Source organism: Nyctereutes procyonoides, unplaced genomic scaffold (assembly GCF_905146905.1).
Source record: "Nyctereutes procyonoides isolate TBG_1078 unplaced genomic scaffold, NYPRO_anot_genome, whole genome shotgun sequence".
In the NCBI taxonomy this organism is placed as follows: Eukaryota; Metazoa; Chordata; class Mammalia; order Carnivora; family Canidae; genus Nyctereutes; species Nyctereutes procyonoides.
Window position 1 is genome coordinate 64997842 of NW_026575135.1, and position 24112 is coordinate 65021953.

At 37.1% G+C, this 24112-nt stretch overlaps 1 protein-coding gene across 4 annotated transcripts in view; it reads right to left on the bottom strand.

Annotated features, from left to right (window-relative positions):
* Nucleotides 1-23156, bottom strand: part of DMXL1 (Dmx like 1) — a 126863-nt gene extending 103707 nt beyond the window's left edge. For 2 of the 4 annotated variants that reach the window (XM_055301783.1, XM_055301782.1), the window contains exons 1-4: nucleotides 22517-23153; nucleotides 7038-7163; nucleotides 4152-4223; nucleotides 855-933 (exon numbers count right to left, since the gene is read on the bottom strand). In XM_055301783.1, coding sequence (XP_055157758.1) covers nucleotides 855-933; nucleotides 4152-4223; nucleotides 7038-7163; nucleotides 22517-22603 — 364 coding nt within the window. In that variant the 5' untranslated portion in view covers nucleotides 22604-23153. Of the gene's footprint in view, nucleotides 1-854; nucleotides 934-2324; nucleotides 2401-4151; nucleotides 4224-7037; nucleotides 7164-22516 lie in introns of those variants that run through there. The other 2 variants (XM_055301785.1, XM_055301784.1) reach the window with 2 other exon arrangements.
* Between the last annotated feature and the right edge of the window lie 956 nt (nucleotides 23157-24112).

Consider the following 24112-nt stretch of genomic DNA (forward strand, 5'->3'; position numbering starts at 1 on the left):
GATATTCACAAAAAAATCTACAATCCAACTGTCTCACAATCACCTAAATGCATTTCATATCTTTGCACTGCTTTCGTTAAGTCATTCAACCTTAATTAAGCACCTACTACATTAAAGGTCTTAAATTCTTACTTCTCATTCAGACTCCTATGAATGCATACTGTGCAAAGGTAATTATAATAATTGTAAATATTTATCCTCCTCTTCCAACCTGCTACCAGAAAAATCATACAAAACCATAAATCTTGGCTTGTCACGATCCACTTTTAAAAACTGTAACATTTTTCTGGATAATTAAAAAGAATCAAGTTCAAATACCTTAATATAGCTTTAAAGGCCTTCTATAATATATGTTGTGGTCTATCTCCTTATCACCAGATTCACTCCAGCCCCAATGAAGTCTTAAGCACTAAGAGAATGTAATGTGTCTTGTATTTTCTTTCTCTGTGCCTTTGTGTATTGTGGTAGATTAGTACAACTGGCTTTGGGATTTTTTTTAATGCAGAAATAGGTATATGATACACACACAGACACACGTTATCTCAGAATTCACTTCTTTTTCTCTCCTCCCATCTAGCCCCACTCTTAATGTTAAAATCTACAAAAGAGCTGGTCAAAAAGCTCCTCTTCAATGAAATTTTGATTGTCCAGAGAGAATTATAGTCTCTTTCCCAAAACAACAGGTATTACAGTGAGCATTTGTCTTCATTTCAGTACAAGTTCTAAAAGAACATAATGTTATCCTTACTTTTTATTCCCCACAATATCAAGCAAAGCAGAATTGAAACATAGGAAAGTAATAAAAGAAACAGCCTAGGCAAGTGATGCTTCATTTCACCTAATCCAGTTCTTACCTGCAGGATCCCAAGTTATGTTGTGTGCTATTGATTCCAGAAAAAATTGGCCACTTTTCTGCCATTGACTATATAATTCCTAAAATTAAAAAAAAAATCAAACACCTCATTTAGCCCAATTATTGGTAGCTTTTCTCTATCAGATATATATGTTCATGCTTATTATTCTTAGTAATATATAAAATTTTTTTGAGGTACAACTGACCATGCAGTCATTTTTAATGGGGAACAAAATGTTCAATTGAGTTGAGAATAATAAGAAATATGTGATGGAAGAGATTAGTGAGAGAATGAATACCCATTCTTGGAAGTCCAAAAGTTTGTCTTCAGCATAAACAACCAGTAAGTATATGCTAGTTTGGACAACATTCTCCTTAATCTCAGGCTTTTACAATTACACTGACTACCCTTTGTTATTATAGTTACAAAGGCTTAATTTTAAATGTGTCTGTCTGTGCTGAGGCTTCCTTCTCTTTTAATGTTTCATCCTCCAATGAGATCATAAAGTACATGTGAAAACTCAGAATACAAGATATAGTAATACTTATATAAGTTTTTTTTTCATTCCTTGAAGCAACATTTTTCAAACTTTTTTAGTAAACCAGTAAGAAATGTATGTTGTAATAGGACCCAAAACACCTGCACACACAAATGAAATCTAAGTTTACCCTTACTACATGTGATGTACTCTAACATTTTCTATTTTACTTTGTTTTCTTTTAAAGTCAGGCTGTGGCCTATTAAGTTGAGCTCATTAACCTCTAAAAGACTGAGACCCATAAACAATCTTTTAACGTAGTGGTTCTCATACTTTAGTACAATAACCTTAGATGTTTACTAAAAGTTCAGATTTCTGAGACCCATGGCCAAAGGTTCAGGCTCAAAAAACCCAGAATGAGGAATCTGTACTTTAAATCCACACGCCACCGGGCACCTGGGTGGCTCAGTTGGTTAAGTGTCTGCCTTTGGCTCAGGTCACAATCCCGAGGTCCTAGGACCTACATCGGGCTCTCTGCTCAGTGAGGAGCCTGCTTCTCCCTCTCCCTCTGCCTGCAGTCCCCCCTGCTTGTGCTGTCTCTCTCTTGGCCAAATAAATAAATAAATAACATCTTTAAAAAATAAAAAATAAATCAATACCCCCCAGGTGATTCTGATAAAGGTGGTCTGCAGAATAGGTTTTTACCAAACACTGCCTTGCAGGAATGGCTCTTAATCGTAATACATATCAGAACCCTCTCTAGAACTAGACATAGAAGTGTCTAGGCATAACCTCACACCTACAGATTTAGAAATCCCCAGGGCAGACTCTGGACACATGGTCCAACTAGTGATCCTGAAGTGCTCCACTCATGAAGAACCACCACCTTAAAAGAATATTCTACAATGCACATAGGAAAGGAAATAACATCTTTTTTATGAAGATCTACAGAGTCTCTAAGACTATACCCAGTAATTATAGATTCTGTGTACCTTCCAAGTCCATTTTTCCATTTGATCCAGTTTTCCCTTTATTCATCAGACTTGCTTTTTAACCCTTTCAGCAAAGTCAGTGCAGCCTAGCAATAAACCAGAGTCTTCTTACTGACTTTTAAGCATTATATTAAATAATTTTAATTAGTACATGAGAAAATGGACAAAAACTAAAATTCTTGATTATATCCTTCATAATAAAGGCATTTTAACATAACATACTGACTTTTTAAAAAAGTCAGTTACTTCATTCAATAAATATTTATGGAGTTCTATTTGAAATATATCATTCTGAACAGAGCAATCACTTATTTTTACTACTATCAGTTACTAATTCATAGGTTATCAGGGCCTCCAATATTGGATTCATTAGATAATATACAACACAAATATAAATCAGGGAAGGACTGTAGACTCCTTCCATGAAATTTCAAAATGAGTGTCAGTTAACCTAGAGAAAATGTTTTTCATTAACACAAGGTATGGAACAAGAATGCTCACACTTAGGAGTCAAAACAGCTGGTTGTACTTAGTTCTGTGGCTTAGCAGCTATTCTAATGGTCAACCAACTAATTTTCTTTGGGCCTCTGTTCTCTTATTCATAAAAAAGAAATAACAGCTATCATACTAAATCAGAGGGAATTTGTAAGATACTAATGAGCTAAGTGAAAATGAAATGAAAAATATTAAAAGTTATATATATAAAAGTATGTGTATTATTAAAATATGTTAATTCTTTATATTTAATATACTTCTGCATGGTTTTTGACATCATGTCTTCATTCCAATATTTCCATGAAGAATCAATAGCGGGGATCCCTGGGTGGCTCAGCGGTTTAGTGCCTGCCTTTGGCCCAGGTGTGCGATCCTGGAGTCCCGGGATCGAGTCCCACATCGGGCTCCCAGCATGGAGCCTGCTTCTCCCTCCTCCTGTGTCTCTGCCTCTCTCTCTCTCTCTATGTCTATCATAAATAAATAAATAAATCTTTAAAAAAAAAAGAATCAATAGCTATTAACCTATTTCAGAACTGAGCAAAGAGCCTCGTAAGACACTGACTTGCTTAGGATCAAATGGCTAGAAAGCAGCAGAGAAAGCAAGTAAACAGTCCTTGGCTCCTAAGATAATGCTCTTAAGACCGTATATATGCTGATCCTCTTTCCTATGGTTTAAATCACCAGTTTAATCTTCATTAGAAATGGGTAAAATAACCTGGTCTATTATATTTAGAACATTAAAGCACCCAATAAATCTAATATTTATAAACTGTTCTAAATAGCTTTTAGAACTATTTCTGAATACAGTTTTTCATAAAGAAAAGCAACTATGGATCTATTAACAGTTATATTACGTGATATAATAAGGAGGGGAAAAAGTCCTGGAGGTATGTTAAGACTCTGCAATTAAAACATGTAACTTTAAGAACAAAATACATAGGAAAAAGCAGAACTATATGAAAGTAGTTAATAGTTAAAAGTAGTTAATAAAAACCGAAAACAAAGTGGCACCCTTCACTATATAATGGTGTGTGCCATTAGCAATAAGTTAACTGCAGAATTTAAAGTTGTTGACTCTTCAAATACCCATTATAAAGCAAAATGTCAGAAGAAAAAAAAACATTTCCACATAATTCATCAACACAATTTGGTTTACTTCTTTTTTAATCCAAGATTTAAAACATATTTTAAATATGGAAATAACACTTAATGTGTATCTTTTAATTATAGCATAATTTATACGATTTATCTGATGATCACTCTGTACTCTTTAAAATACTGTCTTTTAATACTCAATTTCAATTTCTAAAAGAAAAATGATAAATTACTGACCAAATTTTTCTTTTGCTTCGGTAGGTTAACTGGTTCAAAAACAGAGATAACATTTCCATAGGATGCTGCAATCTTTTAAAAAGAAAAAAGAAAGAAAACTTATGGATATGTTAACTTATGAATCAAAAGAGCAAAAGAAATTAGTAATATATCTTAAAATAAGCTGCCTCCCACAATTTCATTTATCAATTCTTGAGAATAACAGTTCTAAGAGACTACCATACCGGAGTCAGAATTCTAATACTGTCACTTACTAAGTAACCAGCAAGTTAATCTCTCTGCGCCTAAGTGTCTCTATCTATATTTATAATATGCATAAAACTATCTTCCTAATGGAATTAGTTTGAGAATTAAAATATCTATAAAACATCTAATATATAATTATCTATAAGGTGTAATATTTACCACATATGGTAAATATTAATTCCATTCAAGAAAAAAATGTATTGATATATTCCTTGACAAGTGGAAATTAGGACTTAAAAATCAGTTTCTAGGCTATGTCTTCAAAGTTCACAATCCTGTCAGTGGATATTTAGCTTTTTAAAAATAAAATTTAAATCTTTTCCTTTGTGAACTCTCTAAGAAATGTATTCTTTTCAATACTCCATTTTATCTGACAGTTCTTAAAATTTACTCTTTCAATCAATGGCTCTGTAATATAAGGTGGTTACTATTGTAGCTTAAGTGAGCCACAGATGAAGAACACTGAAATATCAGAAATGAGATTGATAGAACAAAAATGAATGAAAGGTAAAAAATAAGAGCATAAACTTTACAGAAGAAAGGGGTAAGCAACAAGGAGGTAATATAGAATAGAAAAAACTCTCAATGGCTATTTTTAGTGTTCTGAGAAGTTCATAGGATATAGAAATCATCATAGACACTTAGTCTAGGAGGGAGTATTTAGTTTGGACTTTTAAGAGTGGGTAGTACTTCAAAGAGCAGTGAATATTCAATTGTAGAAATAGGTTATAACACAAGTATGAACACAAGTATAAAGATCAGAAGAGGCAATGTACACCTAAGGAGACTACCAGCCCAGATTGAACAGTGTGTCCCTTCTAACACAATGAGGGACATGTGTCCAAAAAGGCAGGCCTAGCCGGGTTGTACAAGGGCCTTGTGCCAACCTGAACAATTTGAACTTCCCAAGGTAATAGGAAGCAAAATATGTTTTTAAGCAAATGAATAAGATAAATGCACATGAATTTTCTCATGAAAATTAATCTGGTACAGAGAAAAAAAAACACAATAATGCTAAAGTACTGGATGTATACAGTATCAAGTAGCACTTTCTTCTTAAAGCAAACAGAAATCTCCAGGTATCATACCCTGTAAATTTTCTTCCTGATACCGTTAGGAATTGTTTAATTGTATTAATATTTGCAACACAAAGGAAATCTGCCCTTTGTGAAAATGACTAGGTGGCACCTGGGTATATCACTGGATTAAGCATCTGCCCTGGGGTTCTGGGACCAAGTCCCTTTCTGGCTCCCTGCTCAGCAGGGAGTCTGCTTCTCCTTTTCCTTCTACTACCCCACTGATTGTGCTCTCTCAAATAAATAAATGAAATCTTTAAATTAAAAAAAAATTACTATAAAACCAAATGACCTGTTTATTTTAACCTGGACTATGATGTAATCTAAGTTATCAAGAAAACATAACTCATATTGGAAGTTAATTAAAACGGGATTTCCAATATAACCAGGCCTAGGTAAGTCTGGATGTTATAAGCAAATTTAAATACAATTAATAAAGATAATAGAACAAGAGCTGGAGAGAAAGGGGAAAGTCTCAAGGATTTTTAATATTCCACAATAAAGATCATTTTTGTAATATAGTGAGAATGAAAGGTATGAGCAAAAGAAAGATGAGAGATCTTTGTAACTGTAGAAGAAAGGGATATAGAAGTAAAAGAAACAGGTCAAGAATGTAAGAGCTGAAACTCATTTTACCAAAAGTATCTCTAAACTAGGTACTAAGAGGCAATTTTTCAGACAGGCAGATTCACTAAAAATGATTAGATTAAAAAAAAAGAGAGAGATTGGGTCCATTTTATTCCTCACACAAAATGTTCTGATGGAACCATATAGTCAAATAACATATTTATATATCTAACAAAATATCTAACAAAAAATTCAATAAATTGGCAAAGTTCAGCCCAATCTAGCTACAAGTATAACTAGGCCTGGCCACCTATAACTATGTGATGCTATGTTAAGCTATATACTATGCTGTCTCCTAGCTATGACTACCAATTCCACTATTGTATAGAACTGCATTTCACCTGATGTAGAATCATAACCTGTTTCTCTGGTTGTTGTTGCTGTTCTACTTTCAAGGTTACTTTTTACTTTTCATGTGAAAATGGAAGTCCAAACAAAATTTTTCATTTCTCTTACAGATTTGGAATAAATTAATAAAAAACTGTGGACTTTAGAAGAGTTGACCTTCACTTTAGTACCAAGTTTATCCAGAAGCTAGAAGGAGATACCTGTAGAGAGAAAGAATGACTCTAACAAATGATTTCTCTTCATTTGTTTATTTGTAAATAGACTGAAGATTTACTGTCATTCCTTTCCCTCAATCCAATAAGTTTTTAAATAAGTTTTAGACTTATTCTATGGGTAATATTTCTTTATCAACCCACAGAAAAGATTATGCCATATTTTGAAATTATGTAAGAAAAGAATTTCTTATAATCTCTAAGACACATCTGGAGTCTGGAATTTTTTTCTCAATGGTGCATCTTGGAGAGCCAAAAATTTTGTACCTATATGGTCCTTGAAACAAAGCAAGCTTCAACTTCAATAGGAAATACATAGAGATTATCCTGACAAAAAAGTATATTCAAAACAAATCTCACATAACAAGATTACAAACCTTGCCTTGTTGCATTGAGCAGTCTACACATCCTACTTGAATATTTCCATGTTTAGCTCCTGGGATTATTTGTAATCTTTCAAAATCACTTCCCAGTATAACAATGTCACATCCAGATGCATAAGCCTAAAAAAAAAAAAAAGACAAAGAAAAAGATAAAATAAATTTTTTATAAATATAATTTATAAAACTTGTCAAAAAAGTATTTATCATGTAGAATAATGGCATTAAATATTATGTTTTAACAGAGTAACTTTAAATATCCCTTTTTTAAAAAAAATCTCTATTATTTGAGAATATTTCCTTTACCTCTGATATTCAAACCCATCAGCAAATTCAGTCAGTCCTACCTGCAAAATGTTCACTTCTACCTCCACTGAATGGTCCCGCTCTACCTCCCTACCATGGTTCAATGCCCTTATTGTCCTAACTCTCCAAACTCATCTCAAGCTACTCTTTCCTTCCCTCCATTGGCTCTGTTCCTACATTGCCCTTGCTTGTTCCTGAGGCATATCAATTTTTTTTCCACCGATGTGTGTTTTATCTACCTCTCTTCTGCCCGGTCTTTGTCTAGCTAGCTTTTTTCCAACATTCAGGTCTTAGTTCCCAAGCATGTGCGCGTGCGTGCACGCACACACACACGCACGCTCTCTTTCTCTCCCGCTCTCCCTTTACTTCCTATCATATTACTAGCTATTCTTCTTCACAGCAGGTATCACAATTCCATTTTTTTTTTTTTTGAGATTTTATAGACATAGAGAGAGGCAGAGATACAGGCAGAGGGAGAAGCAGGCTCCATGCCAGGAGTCCGATGCAGGACTCGATCCCAGGACTCCAGGATCACGCCCTGGGCCTAAGGCAGGCGCCAAACCGCTGAGCCACCAGGGATCCCGGTATCACAATTTCAAAGTATCTTACCTATTATCCATTTTCATTATTGCAAGTTAAGTTACAAAACAAAACTATAGAGTTCAACTGCATCTTGTTCTCTATTCTCCAATTCTAAATGAAGGGGCTTCTTTATAAATACCTATGGCATAAATGAAGTACTTAACTTCAAAAAAAAGCTACCATAACCAAACAAACAGGCATAGTTCAAAGCCTGTTAGCAAGCATTTATAGCTCTTTTTGAACTTTACAATTAGCAGGACTCTTCCAACCAGACTTCTTCTTGTATCCTTTTCTCTAGCTTCTTAGACCACAGGAATTTCTTTGTGGCTGTCTTCTTGGAATTTACTTATATAAGCCAGCATGAAGTATAACACTGACAAAACATCTATCACAATCTTTTTCCCATCCAAATAGAAGTTCTTAAAGTAATTATTTTCTTTCTCATCACTTTTGCACCTCCACATATACCTTACATAATGTAGAAAATAATAATTTATACTTTACAACTTTAATTTTTACCAAAGCCAAAATTTTCTGTACATGCCAGCAAAAAATATTTGGAAAGGTATTTGAGAGAACATACAAACACATCTGCTTACATTACAGACAAGAAAATGAGGACTAAACAGGCTGACATAATTTCTTAGTGGCAGAGTGGGCTTCAGAATCTTGATCTCTTTTGATTCTTGATCTAGTTCTGTTCCTAGGACACCAGAAGAACTTCCCTAGTTAAGTATGCTTGCCTAGAATTTTCCTAAAAGGAGTTAGGGACAATCAAGTCTGCTTGTACTGGTGTCATATAGTGGAAAAAACTGGCTCAGTAAAAAAAAAAAAACAAAAAAAAAAATCTCATGATGGTCTGCTCACCTATATAAATATACACAGTAGGATCATAAGGCTTGTCACAAGACTATTAGCAAGAATAAATTCCAAAAACTAATTAAAGAAAAATTTTCATTTATAATGCTCTAAATATCTTAATATTTTAGAAACTGATTTCTCCCCCCCATTATTTTTTTTAATTTTTATTTATTTATGATAGTCACAGAGAGAGAGAGAGAGAGAGAGAGAGAGAGAGAGAGAGAGAGAGAGAGAGGCAGAGACAGAGACATAGGCAGAGGGAGAAGCAGGCTCCATGCACCGGGAGCCCGACGTGGGATTCGATCCCGGGTCTCCAGGATCGCACCCTGGGCCAAAGGCAGGCGCTAAACCTCTGCGCCACCCAGTGATTCCCCTCCCCCCCATTATTTAATTTTGGTAAAATAACTGCTAGTCACTGTATCCCAAATCATTGTATCAAATAATAAATATTTACAACTTAGATTTCCTACTCATTAAGCAAAAATTTTAGTTTCCATTAACTGAAACACACACACACACATATAAAAAACATGTCTTCATAACTTTGCCTTCCTTTTGCCGTACCTAAAATTGTCTACCTACTTTCAGATATTGTATAGCAACTATTTTTGTCAACTACAACTCTGAATTTTCCTGAATTAAGTTTACATTAATCCTGAAGTTCCTCACAAAATTACTGTTTAATACAAGTACTAAACATCTACAGAGTTGAGACATGCATAGTTATCCCAGAAATAAACACTTAGCCCTACAGAGAGGAAGATGCCAACTTCACAATTAACTCTTGATCATTCAAAGATTAACCAAGCTCTGAATTGCCCTTGTTCTTTTGCTGGAGCTGTATTACATTAGTACAGCCTGTCATTTGACTTTCTCTTAGTGACAGTACTAAAACGTACAAAGCTTTCTCTCTCTAGTTTTGGTAAACTTCAAATCAATTGAAAATGAATGATCTTATCTGGAATATCTCTTTCAGTTCTCACTTTCTTCTCTTAAAGCTGTAACTAATGGATGTCAATAAGCTACTATCTGAGGGGAAAAAGGAATATAACCAATTGTAGTCTACACTTCACAAATTGACTATTATGCTTGGAGTTATAATAAAAAATCTTCTGGTATTCTTGATTACAGAATTTAAATTTTTACAATTTGACTATATAAATGCAGGATGCATTTTATTACAGACAAACTATATTTGCATTATGTTCCACTTCTCACTCATTTTCAAGAATTTGTAAACGTATCTCTTTAAAAAATCTTGTATAGGAGATTAGTGGAATAAACTATAGTTCGTAACTGCTATAGAGTATCATACAGTTATAAAAATAATAAGGACAAAGTAGAAAAGGATGTATAAGGGACAAATTTTGGATAAGGGACAAGGAAATAAGAAAACATATATGGGGAAACAAAGGCAAAAATGAACTACTGGGACTTTATCAAGACAAAAAGCTTTTGCACAGCAAAGGAAATAGTCGACAAAACCAAAAGACAACTGACAGAATGGGAGAAGATATTTGCAGATGACGAATCAGATAAAGGGCTAGAATCCAAAATCTATAAAGAACTTATCAAACTCAACACCCAAAGAATAAACAATCCAATCAAGAAATGGGCAGAAGACATGGACACACATTTCTCCAAAGAAGACATACAAATGGCCAATAGACACATGAAAAAAGGGTTCCACATCACTCAACATCAGAGAAATACAAATCAAAACCACAATGAGATACCACCTCACACCAGTTAGAATGGCTAAAATGAACAAGACAGGAAACAGCAGATGCTGGCGAGGATATAGAAAAAGAGGAACCCTCTTACAATGTTGGTGGGAATGCAAGCGATGCAGCCACTCTGGAAAACAGTATGGAGGTTCCTCAAAAAGTAGAAAATACAGCTATGCTATGACCCAGCAATTGCACTACTGGGTATTTACCTTAAAGATACAAATGTAGTAATCTGAAGGGGCACCTGGATTCCAATGTTTATAGCAGCAGTGTCCACAACGCTAAACTATGAAAAGAGCCCATCAACAAATGAATGAATAAAGAAGATGTGGTATAGATAGATAGATAATGTATACACACATATGTGTGTGTATATATATTTATATGTGCATGTATGTATATAATGGAATACTACTCAGCCATCAAAAATGAAAACTTGCCATTTACAATGACATGATGGAAATAGAAAACATTACACTAAGCAAAATAAGTCAATCAGAGAAACACGATTATCATAAGATCTCACTCACATGTGGAATTTAAGAAACATAACAGGATAATAGGGGGAGGGAGGAAAAAATAAAACAAGACGAATGCAGAGAGGAAGACAAACCATAAGAGACAGTCGTAGAGAAAAAACTGAGGGTTGCTGGAGCAGACAATGGTGGTGGTACGGGGTAACTAAGTGATGGGCCTGAATGAGGGCACAGAATGGAATGAGCACTGGGTGTTATAAAAGATGAATCACTGACCTCTGCCTCTGAAACCAATAATACATTACATTAACTGAATTTAAATTTAAAAAAAAAAAAGGAAAGGCATAAAACTCAGTGCATTTTATCAAGCACTGCCAGTGGATATTGATGTTCATAGTTCTCAAACTACAATTTAGGAAATATATATCTTTGCAAATACAAAAAAAAAAAAATACCCTACTATACCTGAAAGAAGATGCTTTAAAAAAAAAAAAAACAGGCAAGAATCATCATCAGTGGATATTCAATCTAGAGGGAAGTTATGATGAGGATCAGGATATTGGCATGGTCTTTTTATTTTTTTTTAAGATTTTTTGTTTTATTTATTTATGAGAGACACAAAGAGAGAGAGAGAGGCAGAGACACAGGCAGAGGGAGAAGCAGGCTCCATGCAGGGTGCCTGATGTGGGACTTGATCCCGGGTCTCCAGGATCACGCCCTGGGCTGAAGGTGGCACTAAACCACTGAGCCACCCGGGCTGCCCTGCATGGTCTTAAAAGCCTCTCTCACACACTGCTTATTAGTTGCAAGAAGAAGAAAAAAAAAATCTGTTACACAGTGCAGAAAATCGGCAACACCTTGAATGGCCATCAAAATTAACATCACTAATGACAGATATCACGTACCTCCAAATGCGATACGTAGAAAAGGACACAACATCATCTAAGCAGAATTTTGGCCAGGAATGCATAAGCTCAATCTAATCAGGAGGAAACATCAGATAAATGAGAAATGAAAAAAGTTTTGTTTTTTAAAAGTGGGAGGGAAGTAGTATAGTCTTCAAATATCACATAAAAAGAATAAAGAAAAAGGGATATGATGCTAAAGAGGCATGATAACTAAATGTTCTCCCATAGACTGAACCTTAAACTAGAAGGATGCTATAGAGAACACTGTCATATCAACTGATAGAACTCGAACATGGGTAAAAGTCTATCACTGTAAATTAACAAAGTAGGTAAGTAACAATGTTCCTCTTATCATGAAATCAAACTAAAGTATGTAAGGGTAAAGAATTATGACATACATAACATCCTCAAAGGGCTCACAAAAAAAATTATGTAGGCATATACATAACAAGGGAACACAACTGATAAAGAAAATGAGAGTAAATTACTGCCAACAGTCAAATCTAAGTAAAGAGAGTATGGGTGTTCTTTACATTATTTTTATTTTATAATTTTTTCTAGGTATGAAATTATTTCTAAATAGTTATTTTCCAAGTAGTAATGAAAACTACTAAAACCTAAATAATTATTTTCAAAGTTAAAACAAAAAAATACTGTCACTTCTTTGCACTTTCTTTTATCTTTCACTCACTATAGTCTTCTGGACCTGTTTTCTTCTCTTTGGCACCATACTGCAAGGCCAATACTAAGTGCTTTTGATTGGTAATCCATTTAATCCCTACAATAAATTCTGTGAAGTACTCAGGGTAACCACCCCATGTTAGTGTTAAGGCAATTTAGGTTTAAACAGACTAAGTAATGGGCTCAAGTTTCAGAGCCAGTAGGAGGCCAAGTAAGACTAAGGACAGCCCTGGTGGCGCAGTGGTTTAGCGCAGCCTGCAGCCCAGGGCGTGATCCTGGAGACCCTGGATCGAGTCCCACGTCAGGCTCTCTACATGGAGCCTGCTTCTCCCTCTGCCTGTGTCTCTGCCTTTCTCTCTCTCTCTCTGCATCTCTATGAATAAATAAATAAATAATCTTTAAAAAAATTTAAAAAAAAAGACTAAAGCCAAGTTATAACTAGTGGGAAAGGACAAGCTCTTACTTCCTTTGTTATACTATCACTCAATGCCTTATAAACAAACACTGGCATCAATTTAATAATTTTTCTCTAATTTCTCCCCATAATTAAGAATGTCTTATTTGGACTGTGAAGCAACCAGAACTCCTGTATCTGCTGATAGGAAAGTAAATTAATACAGTATGACTACTTTACAAAGCTAAACACATGCCTACTAAATAATCCAGCAATTCTAAGTTTATACCCAACAGAAATGTGTCCATATGTACACTAAAACACATAAGAACATTAGTAGCTATTCATAAACACTCCAAAGTAGAACCAACTCAAACATCTACCAACAATGGAATATATAATAAGCTGTAGTATAATCAGACAATGGAATACTATAAAGCAATGGTTCTCAGACTCTCTGGTCTCAGGAATTCTTTGCACTTTTAAGAAAATATTGAGGTTAACCATACTCCCATCCCCCACCTCAAGAGCTTTAGTTTTTGCACATTATCACCACTAATACTTTCTCTGAGAAATTAAAACTGCGAAAATGTAATACACTGACTTAATCAGTAATGAAAACCTCCAAACAAATAAAAGCCCAGGATCAAATGGCTTCACCACTGAATTATACCAAACATTTGAAGAATTAATGCCAATCCTTCTCAAGGTCTTCCAAAAAACTGAAGAGGGAATACTTTCTTTTTTTAAAAATTTTTTATTTATTTATGATAGTCACAGAAAGAGAGAGAGGCAGAGACATAGGCAGAGGGAGAAGCAGGCTCCATGCACTGGGAGCCCGACGTGGGATTCGATCCCGGATCTCCAGGATCACGCCCTAGGCCAAAGGCAGGCGCCAAACCGCTGCGCCACCCAGGGATCCCGAGGGAATACTTTCAAACTCATTCTGCAAGGCCAGCTTTACATTGTCACAAATCTAGACAAGGACAATTACAAAAGAAAATTATATGCCAATATCCCTGATAAACATAAATACAAAAATTCTCAACAAAATACTAGCAAATCGGGATCCCTGGGTGGCGCAGTGGTTTGGCGCCTGCCTTTGGCCCAGGGCGCGATCCTGGAGACCCGGGATCGAATCCCACGTCGGGCTCCCGGTGCATGGAGCCTGCTTCTCCCTCTGCCTGTGTCTCTGCCTCTCTCTCTCTCATTCTATGTGACTATCATAAATAAATAAAAATTTAAAAAAAAAATACTAGCAAATCAATTTCTATAGCACATTTAAAAGATTATATACCATAATCAAGTAGGATTCATCACTGGGACTCAAGGACAGTACAATAAAGGCCATATGTAACAAGCCCACAATATGAACACCATATTCAATGGTAAAAAGCTGAAAGCTTTCCTCTAAGATCAGGAAAAAGGTAAAGATGCCCACTCTCATGGTTTCTATTCAACATAGTACTAAAAGTCCTGGCCAGAGCAATTAGTCATGGAAAAAAAAGGGGGCGGGGCTTCCACACTGGAAAGAAACACATAAAACTATCTGTTTATACTTAACAAGATATATTGAAAACACTAAAGATTCTACCTAAAAAAAAAAAAATTTGAATACATGAATTCAGCAGTGTTGGATACAAAATCAATACACAAAAATTAGTTGCATTTCTATATGTTAACAATGAACTATTCAAAAAAGAAATTAAGAAAACAACTTATGACAGCACCAAAAAGTAAAATACTTAACAATGAATTTTAAAAAGGTGAAAGATCCTTACATTGAAAATTGTAAGACACTGATTAAAAAACTGAAGATGACACAGATAGATAACAAAATATCCTCTGTTCTTAGGATGTCCATACTATCCAAAGCAATCTACAGATTTAATGCAATCCCTATCAAAATTCTAATGGCATTTTTCACAGGAAAAAAATATTCCAAAATTCATGAGACCACAAAAGACACCAAGTATCCAAAGCAATCTTGAGCAAGACCCATCATACTGCCTGATTTCAAACTGTATTACAAAGCTATAGTTATCAAAAACAGTATGATATTAACATCAAGACAGGCACATGAACAGAAGGAACAGAATTATAAGCTCAGACATAAACCTACACACATATGGGCAACTAATCTTCAACAAAAGCAGTCTCTTCAATAAATGGTGTTAAGAAACTGCACATCCACATGCAAAAGAATAAAACTGAGCCTTTATATTACATTATACACAAAAACCAACTCAAAATGAATGTAAGACCTGAAACTATAAAACTCCTAGAAAACAGAAAAGAAGCTCCACTCGACACTGGTCTGAGCGATAACTTTTTTTGATATGACACCAAAAGCTCCAGCAGTAAAAGCAGTAATAAACAAGCAGGACTATGTCAAACTAAAAAGCTTCTGAAAAAGAAAGAAAGAAAAGGAAAGAAGAAAGAAAGAAAGAAAGAAAGAAAGAAAGAAGAAAGAAAGAAAGAAAGAAAGAAAGAAAGAAAGAAGAAAAAAGAAAGAAAAAGAAAGAAAGAAAGAAAGAAAGAAAGAAAGAAGAAAAATAAAAGAAATTGTCAACAAAATGTAAAAGTCAACCTATAAATATAAAATGGGAGAAAACTTTGCAAACCATCTCTGATAAGGAGTTAATATCCAAAGTAGGTAAGGAACTCATGCAACTCAATAGCAAAAAAAACAACCTGATTTCAGAAAGGGTAAAGGGGGCACCTGGTGGCTCAAACATCTGCCTTCTGCTCAGGTCATGATCTTAGGTTCCTGGATCAGCCCTGGTTAGGCTCCCTGCTCAGCTTTTCCCTCTTCCTCTGCCCCTCCCCACCACTCATACTCACACATAGTCTCTTTCTCTTCTGTCTCAAATCAATAAAATTATTTTAAAAAAAGAATTAAACATACATTTTTCAAAAAAAGACATAAAAGTGGCTAGTAGGTACATGAAAAAAAAGTTCATCACTAGGTATTAGGGAAATATAAACTTTACACCTATTAGAATGACTATCATCAAAAAAAACAAGAGATAATGTGCTAGTGAAGATGTAGACCAAAGGAAATTCTTTGTGCACTCCTGTTGGAAATGTAAACTGATATAGATGCTATGGAAAACAATAGGAAGGTTCCTAAAAAAATTAAAAATAGAACTACCACAAGATTCAGGAATCCAATTTTTGGGTATAAATCCAAAGATGATGAAATGACTATCTCAATGAAATACCTGCACTCCCATATTCACTGAAGTGTTTATTCACAACAGCCGACATGGAAACAACCTAAGTGTCCAACAGTAGATGGATGGATAAAGAAAATGAGGGGGGGAGGGCTAAAAAAAAAAAAAAGAAAATAGGGTACATATACACAATGGAATAGTACTCAGCCATAAAAAATAAGAAAATCCAGGCATTTGTGACAACCTTGATAGCATAATGCTAAGTGAAATAAGTCAAACAGTGAAAGATAAGTAGACTATATATGTATTCCACCTACGCAGGGACTCTAAAAACATGATACTAATAGAAATAGGAACAGAAAGGTGGTTGCCATGGGCTGTGGAGTGGGGGAAATGTGAGATGTTGGTCAAAGCGCAAAAACTTCAGTTGTAAAATAAATAGTTTCCAGGGATCTAATGTACAGCATGGTTACTGTAGTTAATGATATTGTATTATATACTACAAAGTTGGTATGACGTTAAAATTTTAATATTCTTACCATAATAGCAAAATGGTAACAAAGTAAAATGTATGTTAACTAGCCTTATTGTGATAAACATTTCACAACATATGCATGTATCAGATCATCACATTATACACCTTAAACCTACACAATGATATATATCAATTATATCTCAATAAAGGTGGGGAAAGAAAGAGATGAGTCTATACAGATAATCCAAACTGGATTACTTAAAATAGACACTCAAAAATTACTTAAAATAGACATATCTTCTTATGCATAGTTCTAGTAGACTATTAAAATTAATTCAATCTTCTCTAGTTTATACAATATGATGACATAATAAGCATGGAAGTACACCAAGCCTTCTCTCTCCCAAAAACAGGGGAAAACAGCTTTAAAGTGAGCTATGTACCACTGAATTTTTAAAAATAATCCATCATCCTGGTTTAAAGAAAAAAATCTAAGTAATATGATACATAGTATTTTTTTTAAGATTTTATTTATTTATTTATAAGAGACACAGGCAGAAGGAAAAGCAAGCTCCCTGTGGGGAGCCTAACACAGGACTCGATCCCTGGATCCCAGGATCATGACCCAAGCCAAAGGAAGATGCTCAACGACTGAGCTACCAGGTGCCCCTGATACATAGCATTTCTAAACCCAAATATAAAACTAGTTTGACAGATTTTTCTAAATTATTCTTAAAATCTCACTTCAAGGTGTCCTGACTACATTGTGTAACATTATCAAAAGAATAAGGACAGCAGTGATTTATTAAATAAACTGCCATGCTATTTGGTCTTTAAAATTAACATGTATATATTACAATTGACACATTAGCTAGTTCTGTCAAAAGATCTGTAATCAGAACAATCTATTACTAATCAATGAAAATTAAATTAGCAAATGAAAATTCTCTTACTAGGCACATGTAATATTAGGTTTACTAATTTTGAGACTAAACAAGATGCACAGGAAGAACTGAGCTCATACATGTGCTATCAAGCATATAATCATGATTTTTAACTTTAAGTTGTGGCAGAAAACCTTCTCAAATATTCTAAATTTCAAAAATTATACAAGGTTATAACAGTTGGTATTTGAATTTGGAAATATTGTGATTTCTGTGAAACACTTGGATTTCTTGTTTTCACTGTTCGGTTCTAACCAACCATACCAGGTAAATATTCCAAGGAATTTTTTCCTGGTATATTTCCTGATTAAATGACTTGAATTGTAAAGTGTTGTAATTAGCACTTTTCTCATTTTTAAACATAGAATGTTGAAATGTAGTATTACTTCAATAACCTTATAGATACTTCAATACTATTTAAACCCTAATATTTTAAAATAGGCCAGTTTTTAAAAAGAAATCTGATATAATACTTGTGATGGGGTATGAGTACCTCAAAAATATTTTTCCAGATGTCAATAGTATCAAACTTTTCCCTCCTGTGTTCTCTCCACTTACAAAGACCCAATTAAATCCCCTCCAAAAGAACAGACAACAACAACAAAAAACCCTTTCTATCCACCCACCTACAAAGGTTTCCCTAGAGTAAACAAAACAAAAAGGATGTTTACCATGACAGTAAGAGAAGGAAGAATGCTAATGCACCCTCCATTTCTCTACCAACACCCAGATAGTTGCTGACTTTCGACTTCTAATGTGGGTCCCCTTGGCTGTGAACACTGGGTTGCTTAACACAAACGGGAATCTGGAGCTCTAACATCTTTGCTTTCTCTCCTATAGCAGAGATGTTTAAATTCCAAACTAGAGACAGAGTCCTAAATATTAACACAGCCTGCCTCTTGTAAATTTCCTCTTTCATTTCATTTGAAACAGAGTCTCAACACTAACTATAAAGTATGAAATTAAAAAAAATCTGTTGTATATTAAAGCACATATGTCATCAGTATCCACAGGAATACTTGAAAATCTAGATTCAAATTATCTGTGCCTCTTTTATAAACAAAATATTTTCTGTTCTGGGGATCCCTGGGTGGCACAGCGGTTTAGCGCCTGCCTTTGGCCCGGGGCGTGATCCTGAAGACCCGGGATCGAGTCCCACGTCGGGCTCCCGGTGCATGGAGCCTGCTTCTCCCTCTGCCTGTGTCTCTGCCTTTCTCTCTCTCTCTCTCTCTCTCTCTCTCTCTCTCTCGCTCTCTCTCTCTCTCTGTGACTATCATAAATAAATAAAAAATTTTAAAAAAAGCTTTAAAAAATATTTTCTGTTCTAAAAACAAAAGTTGTCAACAGATCAGAACCAGTATGCTTACATATCCTGACTCTAAGAATAGCAGGAAATAAACAAGTAAAAAAGACTGAGGGAAGCATTCAGGTAAAGAAAGAAAAAATAAAGAATTTTTATTTAATGTACAGGAAAACCATTGCTCACCTGATATTGAGGGTAAAATGCATAATATGTGACTGAAAAAAGTTTAAAGGAACTTTAATAGAAGTATTTTATTTGGACTCAAATATAAATTATTAAAACTATTTTAAAACACAATGACTTTTAATTAAATTGCAATAAGGCTTCTGTGACTTCTATTCATCAATTCAACCAGTATTTAAATGCCAAGCATTAGAATAAGTAAAACTTTAATTATAATAATAATTAACATTTTTGAGAGTTTCACATATACTAAATAATGAAATTAGAACCTAGTACTTTTTTATGTAACAACCCTACGAATGGATACCACTTTGGCCCAATCTTACAGATGAGAAAAAAAAGGAATTTAAAAGAACTTGCTCATAGATGTATAACTATAAGGGACTAGGCTGGAAATCAAATACAAGTAATAACTCAACTAATGAAGTACCTTAATCACTGTTGTAGATGGTCATAATGAAGCCATGGGAGACACAGGCAATACTGGTTAATGATATAATGAAAGTACAAATAAAGTGCCTTGACAGCATAAGAGACATAGTCACTGCCTACTACAAGTTCCCTTAATAAGAAGGAAGTCAAAATATTCTGTGCCAGTTTAAGGAATAAAAGTATTACTAATACTTAGACAAATTGTATTAGTAAGTATATATTTTAAAATCTAGAATCCAAAATAAATAAATAAATTAAATTAAATTAAATCTAGAATCCATGAGAGCTGGCATTCAATTTCATTTCTGTTTAAAACCTGTCAGACTTCCTTTGAAAAACAGGATCTCATTTCTTGTAATCTTTCAAAACAAGAACAGGTAAATTATCAGCAAACATGCAAAGGGAGGAATTACAAACACAGGATGTCTTCACAAAAGAATAAAATCATTCTTCAAGGGGGCCTCCAAGATCTCCTGTCCCTCCCTCAAGTAAAACTGAAAATTAGATATTTTTTTAGTCTACATAAAGGATATCATCTACCATTAATGTCTGTTATCTTTCTATCAAAGAAGTCAAAATCAGGAGAGGTTAAAAACAGAATTCAAGGAGTAAACAACAAATACATTCTGCTTTTTAATATAAAGTACAGGCAATTTCAAGAGAGAAAATGAAGATGGAAATGGATGAAACTGAAGGCAAGAAATTTAATTTGTAACAGAACTAGCAACATAGAGTCAAGGATAGACTAGGTATAAAGGAAGAAGTTGATCATTAATCCCTAAACTACCACCCAAATTACAGGGAACTTGTACCTCTTTATAGGAAACAAAAAAAAAAAATCACATTATTTTTATATAATTTACTAGAATCCTTCCTGAGATCTGGGAGAAATCTATAGTAGGCTTGGTAGGAGATGATTAAAGTCTGGTCTATGGAAAGGCACCTGGGTGGCTCACTTAAGTATTCCACTCTCGGTTTTGACTCTGGTGGTAATATCAGGATCCTGAGATGGAGCTCCCTGCTGGGCTCAGGGTGGAGTCTGCTTAAGTCCTCACTCTCTCTACCTCTGCCCCCTACATGCTGGCCACATTTGCTTGTGCACACACACACTCTAAGATAGATAAATAAATCTTAAAAAAAAAAAAAAAAAAGTCTAGTCTAGGGCAATAGATTTTAAAATAAGACCACAGAAGCAGCTACATGACAGTGTAGAATAACCATATATAGTTTCTGGCACATTAACTCACCTCTTCTTTAAAATATCACAGAGGCATTCATCAAGATTTTATATACACTCAGAGGGGTCATCTAGGTGATAAGTAGGCCAGTATATTGTATGTGCTTTGAAGTTCACATTATGGCATAGATTCCAAAAGCCTTCTTAGAAAAAGTTGTTAGAATTTACAATGGAGAGGCACCTGGGTGGCTCAGCCAGTTAAGCATCTGCCTTCAGCTCAGGCAGGTATTGATCCCAGGGAGACAGAGTCCCAGGTCAGACTCCCTGCTCAGCGGGGGGGGGGGGGGACCTGCTTCTCCCACTCCCCACCGCCTCCTTGTGCCCTGCTCTCTTCGTCAAATAAATCTTTTTTTTTTTTATTTTTTTTAATTTTTTTTATTTATTTATGATAGTCACAGAGAGAGAGAGAGAGAGGCAGAGACACAGGCAGAGGGAGAAGCGGGCTCCATGCACCGGGAGCCCGGCGTGGGATTCGATCCCGGGTCTCCAGGATCGCGCCCTGGGCCAAAGGCAGGCGCCAAACCGCTGCGCCACCCAGGGATCCCCTTCGTCAAATAAATAAATAAAATCTGGGATCCCTGGGTGGCCCAGCGGTTTGGCGCCTGCCTTTGGCCCAGGGCGTGATCCTGGAGACCCGGGATCGAATCCCACGCCGGGCTCCCGGTGCATGGAGCCCGCTTCTACCTCTGCCTGTGTCTCTGCCCCTCTCTCTCTGTGACTATCATAAATAAAAATTAAAAAAAAAGTTTAAATAAATAAAATCTTTTTTTTTAAGATTTATTTATTTATTTATTCATGTAGGCGGTTTAGCGCCGCCTACAGCCCAGGACGTGATCCTGGAGACCCGGGATCGAGTCCCACGTCAGGCGTCGGGCTCCCTGCACGGAGCCTGCTTCTCCCTCTGCCTCTGTCTCTGCCTGTGTCTCTGCCTCTGTATCTCTCTCTCTCGATTAAATAAATAAAACCTTAAAAAAAAAATCTTAAAATTGCTAGTGTCAAATGCAAGCTGAGGTGTGTACGAATCTGTCCAGAGTCGAAGTACAGACTTTGGGAGCAAAGTATTTGGTTGTCACAGATCTAAAAGCACAACTCAGATACGAAATTCCTATAACATTACCAGAAGAGTTTTATTGAAAAGCTGTAATGCAACTCTTAGTAATTAATGTGCGCAATCTAAAATGAAAGTTTCCCAGGATTCCTGAACTGTTACATACGGAATTCAAAGGACGACAGCAGTGAATTACTCGTGAAAAATATATTTCTTTTTCTTTTCAAAGTAATTCCTCGGTGACGACGAAGCAAATGAAAACATTGTTTACTCAGCGCAAACAATTAGTGATTGTTTTAAGTCACCCACTTTTTTTAAATTACAAAGATACTTAATCTTAAATTAGTATCAAGAAATTAAAGCAATCCCAACTACTTCTAAATGTGGCCAATTAAGCCTACAGAACAGGGTAAGGAAAAGCCCCCATACACATCACAACCACAATTTCTGTACGATTTTGTTTTGGTAAAAACCACCCGAGTCCACGGGCGTCAGACCAGAAACTTCAAAAACCCTCCAAAACATTCTAACTTCCGACTCAGTGCCTCGACGACGGACCTGTTTCCACCTCCTTTGGCTCTCAAGCGCCGGGCCCGCCGGGTCGGCCGGGTCCCGGGGACCCCAGGGGGGCGAGCGGGCGCTCGTGGCCTGGGCGCCGCGATTCGAGGCCGACCCCGGCTGACTCCGGGCGCGGACCGGCCCCGGGCTTCGCGGGAGCCCCCCGCCCCCCACTCACTCACCGTGAAGCGCTGGTCGCCGACGCTGCCCACGGAGAAGCAGTGGTCCCCGGGGTTCACGGCCCCGGTCAGGACCTGGTGCAGGTTCATGTCCGCGCCTCAGTCCAGCAACGGACGCCGCGTCCGGCTCATGCCCCGGTCGGGTCGGCTGCCGCGTCCCTCCCTCCTTCCCTCAGGGGCGGCGGCCGCTCTTGGGCGGCGACGGCGGCCGCGCCAGGCGCCAGGAGCCGGAGCCGCTCTGCTGGGGCCCGCAGCTCATCCCGAGCCCCGGCGGCCGAGGCCCGGAGGGGGCGGGCCGCGGAGAGGGCGCAGCGCGGCGCCAGTCGCGCACCTGTCACAGCCCGCGCGGGCCCAGGTGAAGCCCCGGGTCGACTCAAGGGCCGACGCCCCAGGCTGACTCCCCGGGGCAGGGCCGCGCCGTCCGCACGCTTCCTCCGGGCTCGGGGCGGCCGGCCCAGTCCCAGCCTCAGTGGCGCAGGCAGCACGCGCGCTCGCCTTCCTCGTCCGACCTGTCCCTTCCCGGCTCCGGTGCCCGCCACCCCCACTGGCCTTCGCCGCTCACTACGCGTCGCTAGGTCCCCTCGGCCGAAATACCGCGAGACTTCGCGCGGCGGAGAGGGGTACTGCGGCAAGGGACTCACTTCTTTACCACAGTTTACGGATCAGCAAGTGTGAGAAGACAACGCCTCGTCTAGTCAGATGCTGGCCAATCCCGAGCGCCAGCCCACCTCGGCCCCGCCCACCAGTGGAGGACGGGCCAATCCCTTCGAGGCTGGTGAGTGAGTCCGTGGGTTCGAGTGCTGAACAGAAAGGAGCTTAGAAGAAAACGCAGTGAGCCTGGAACGAGGTGGGGATACTCCGCTTATGCTTTAGGCTAGGGCCTAATCCGTCGGGTCGGAAAGCCTGAAAGGAAGAAGTGCATTATAAACGGGGTTGCGGTGTCCTCCGTTCTGGCTGGACTACAAGTCCCAACAAGCACCGCTCCCCGAGGCGGCCCTTCGGGGACTCGAAATAGCAGTGACCCTTCCTGCGTCCTCCGTCCCGGCGCACGGTTTCTCCAGCTTTCCGCGCATTTCCGACGCGCTGAGCGGGGCGATTTTGAAAGACGTTAATACTCGACAACTGTTAAAATGAAGCGTTTTCAGCTAAGTTTTCCTTAACGTAGGTTTTGAAGTAGTGCTCATACCACTACCGCACCAGCCCTAGGTTGAGAGTTTGTTTCGCAAAGACAAAAACTAAGGATTCCAAAATGATTACTCTAACAGTTGCCACCGCTAGATACCTTCAGTATATTCAGACACAAGTTTTGTGCTGTTATTGATCAAAGTCTATTTATACATTTACTTGCATATATTTAAGCCTCTGAATTAGGGACTGTCCGTTCCCTCTCTGTATCTTGAGTGTCTAGCGCAGCGCCTGTTCCAGGGCAGGTGTTGAGCACATGTTAAATCGATGAATGTAAAGAGGAATTCTCCACCTAAAAAGAGTAGTTTGTTAAAAATTGCTAAATTGATTTTTATATACTTTTGTTGAGGCATAAAAAGAAACTTTCATACTAATACTTGGATGGGAGGGTATTAGTTTTATCTCTTTATGCTT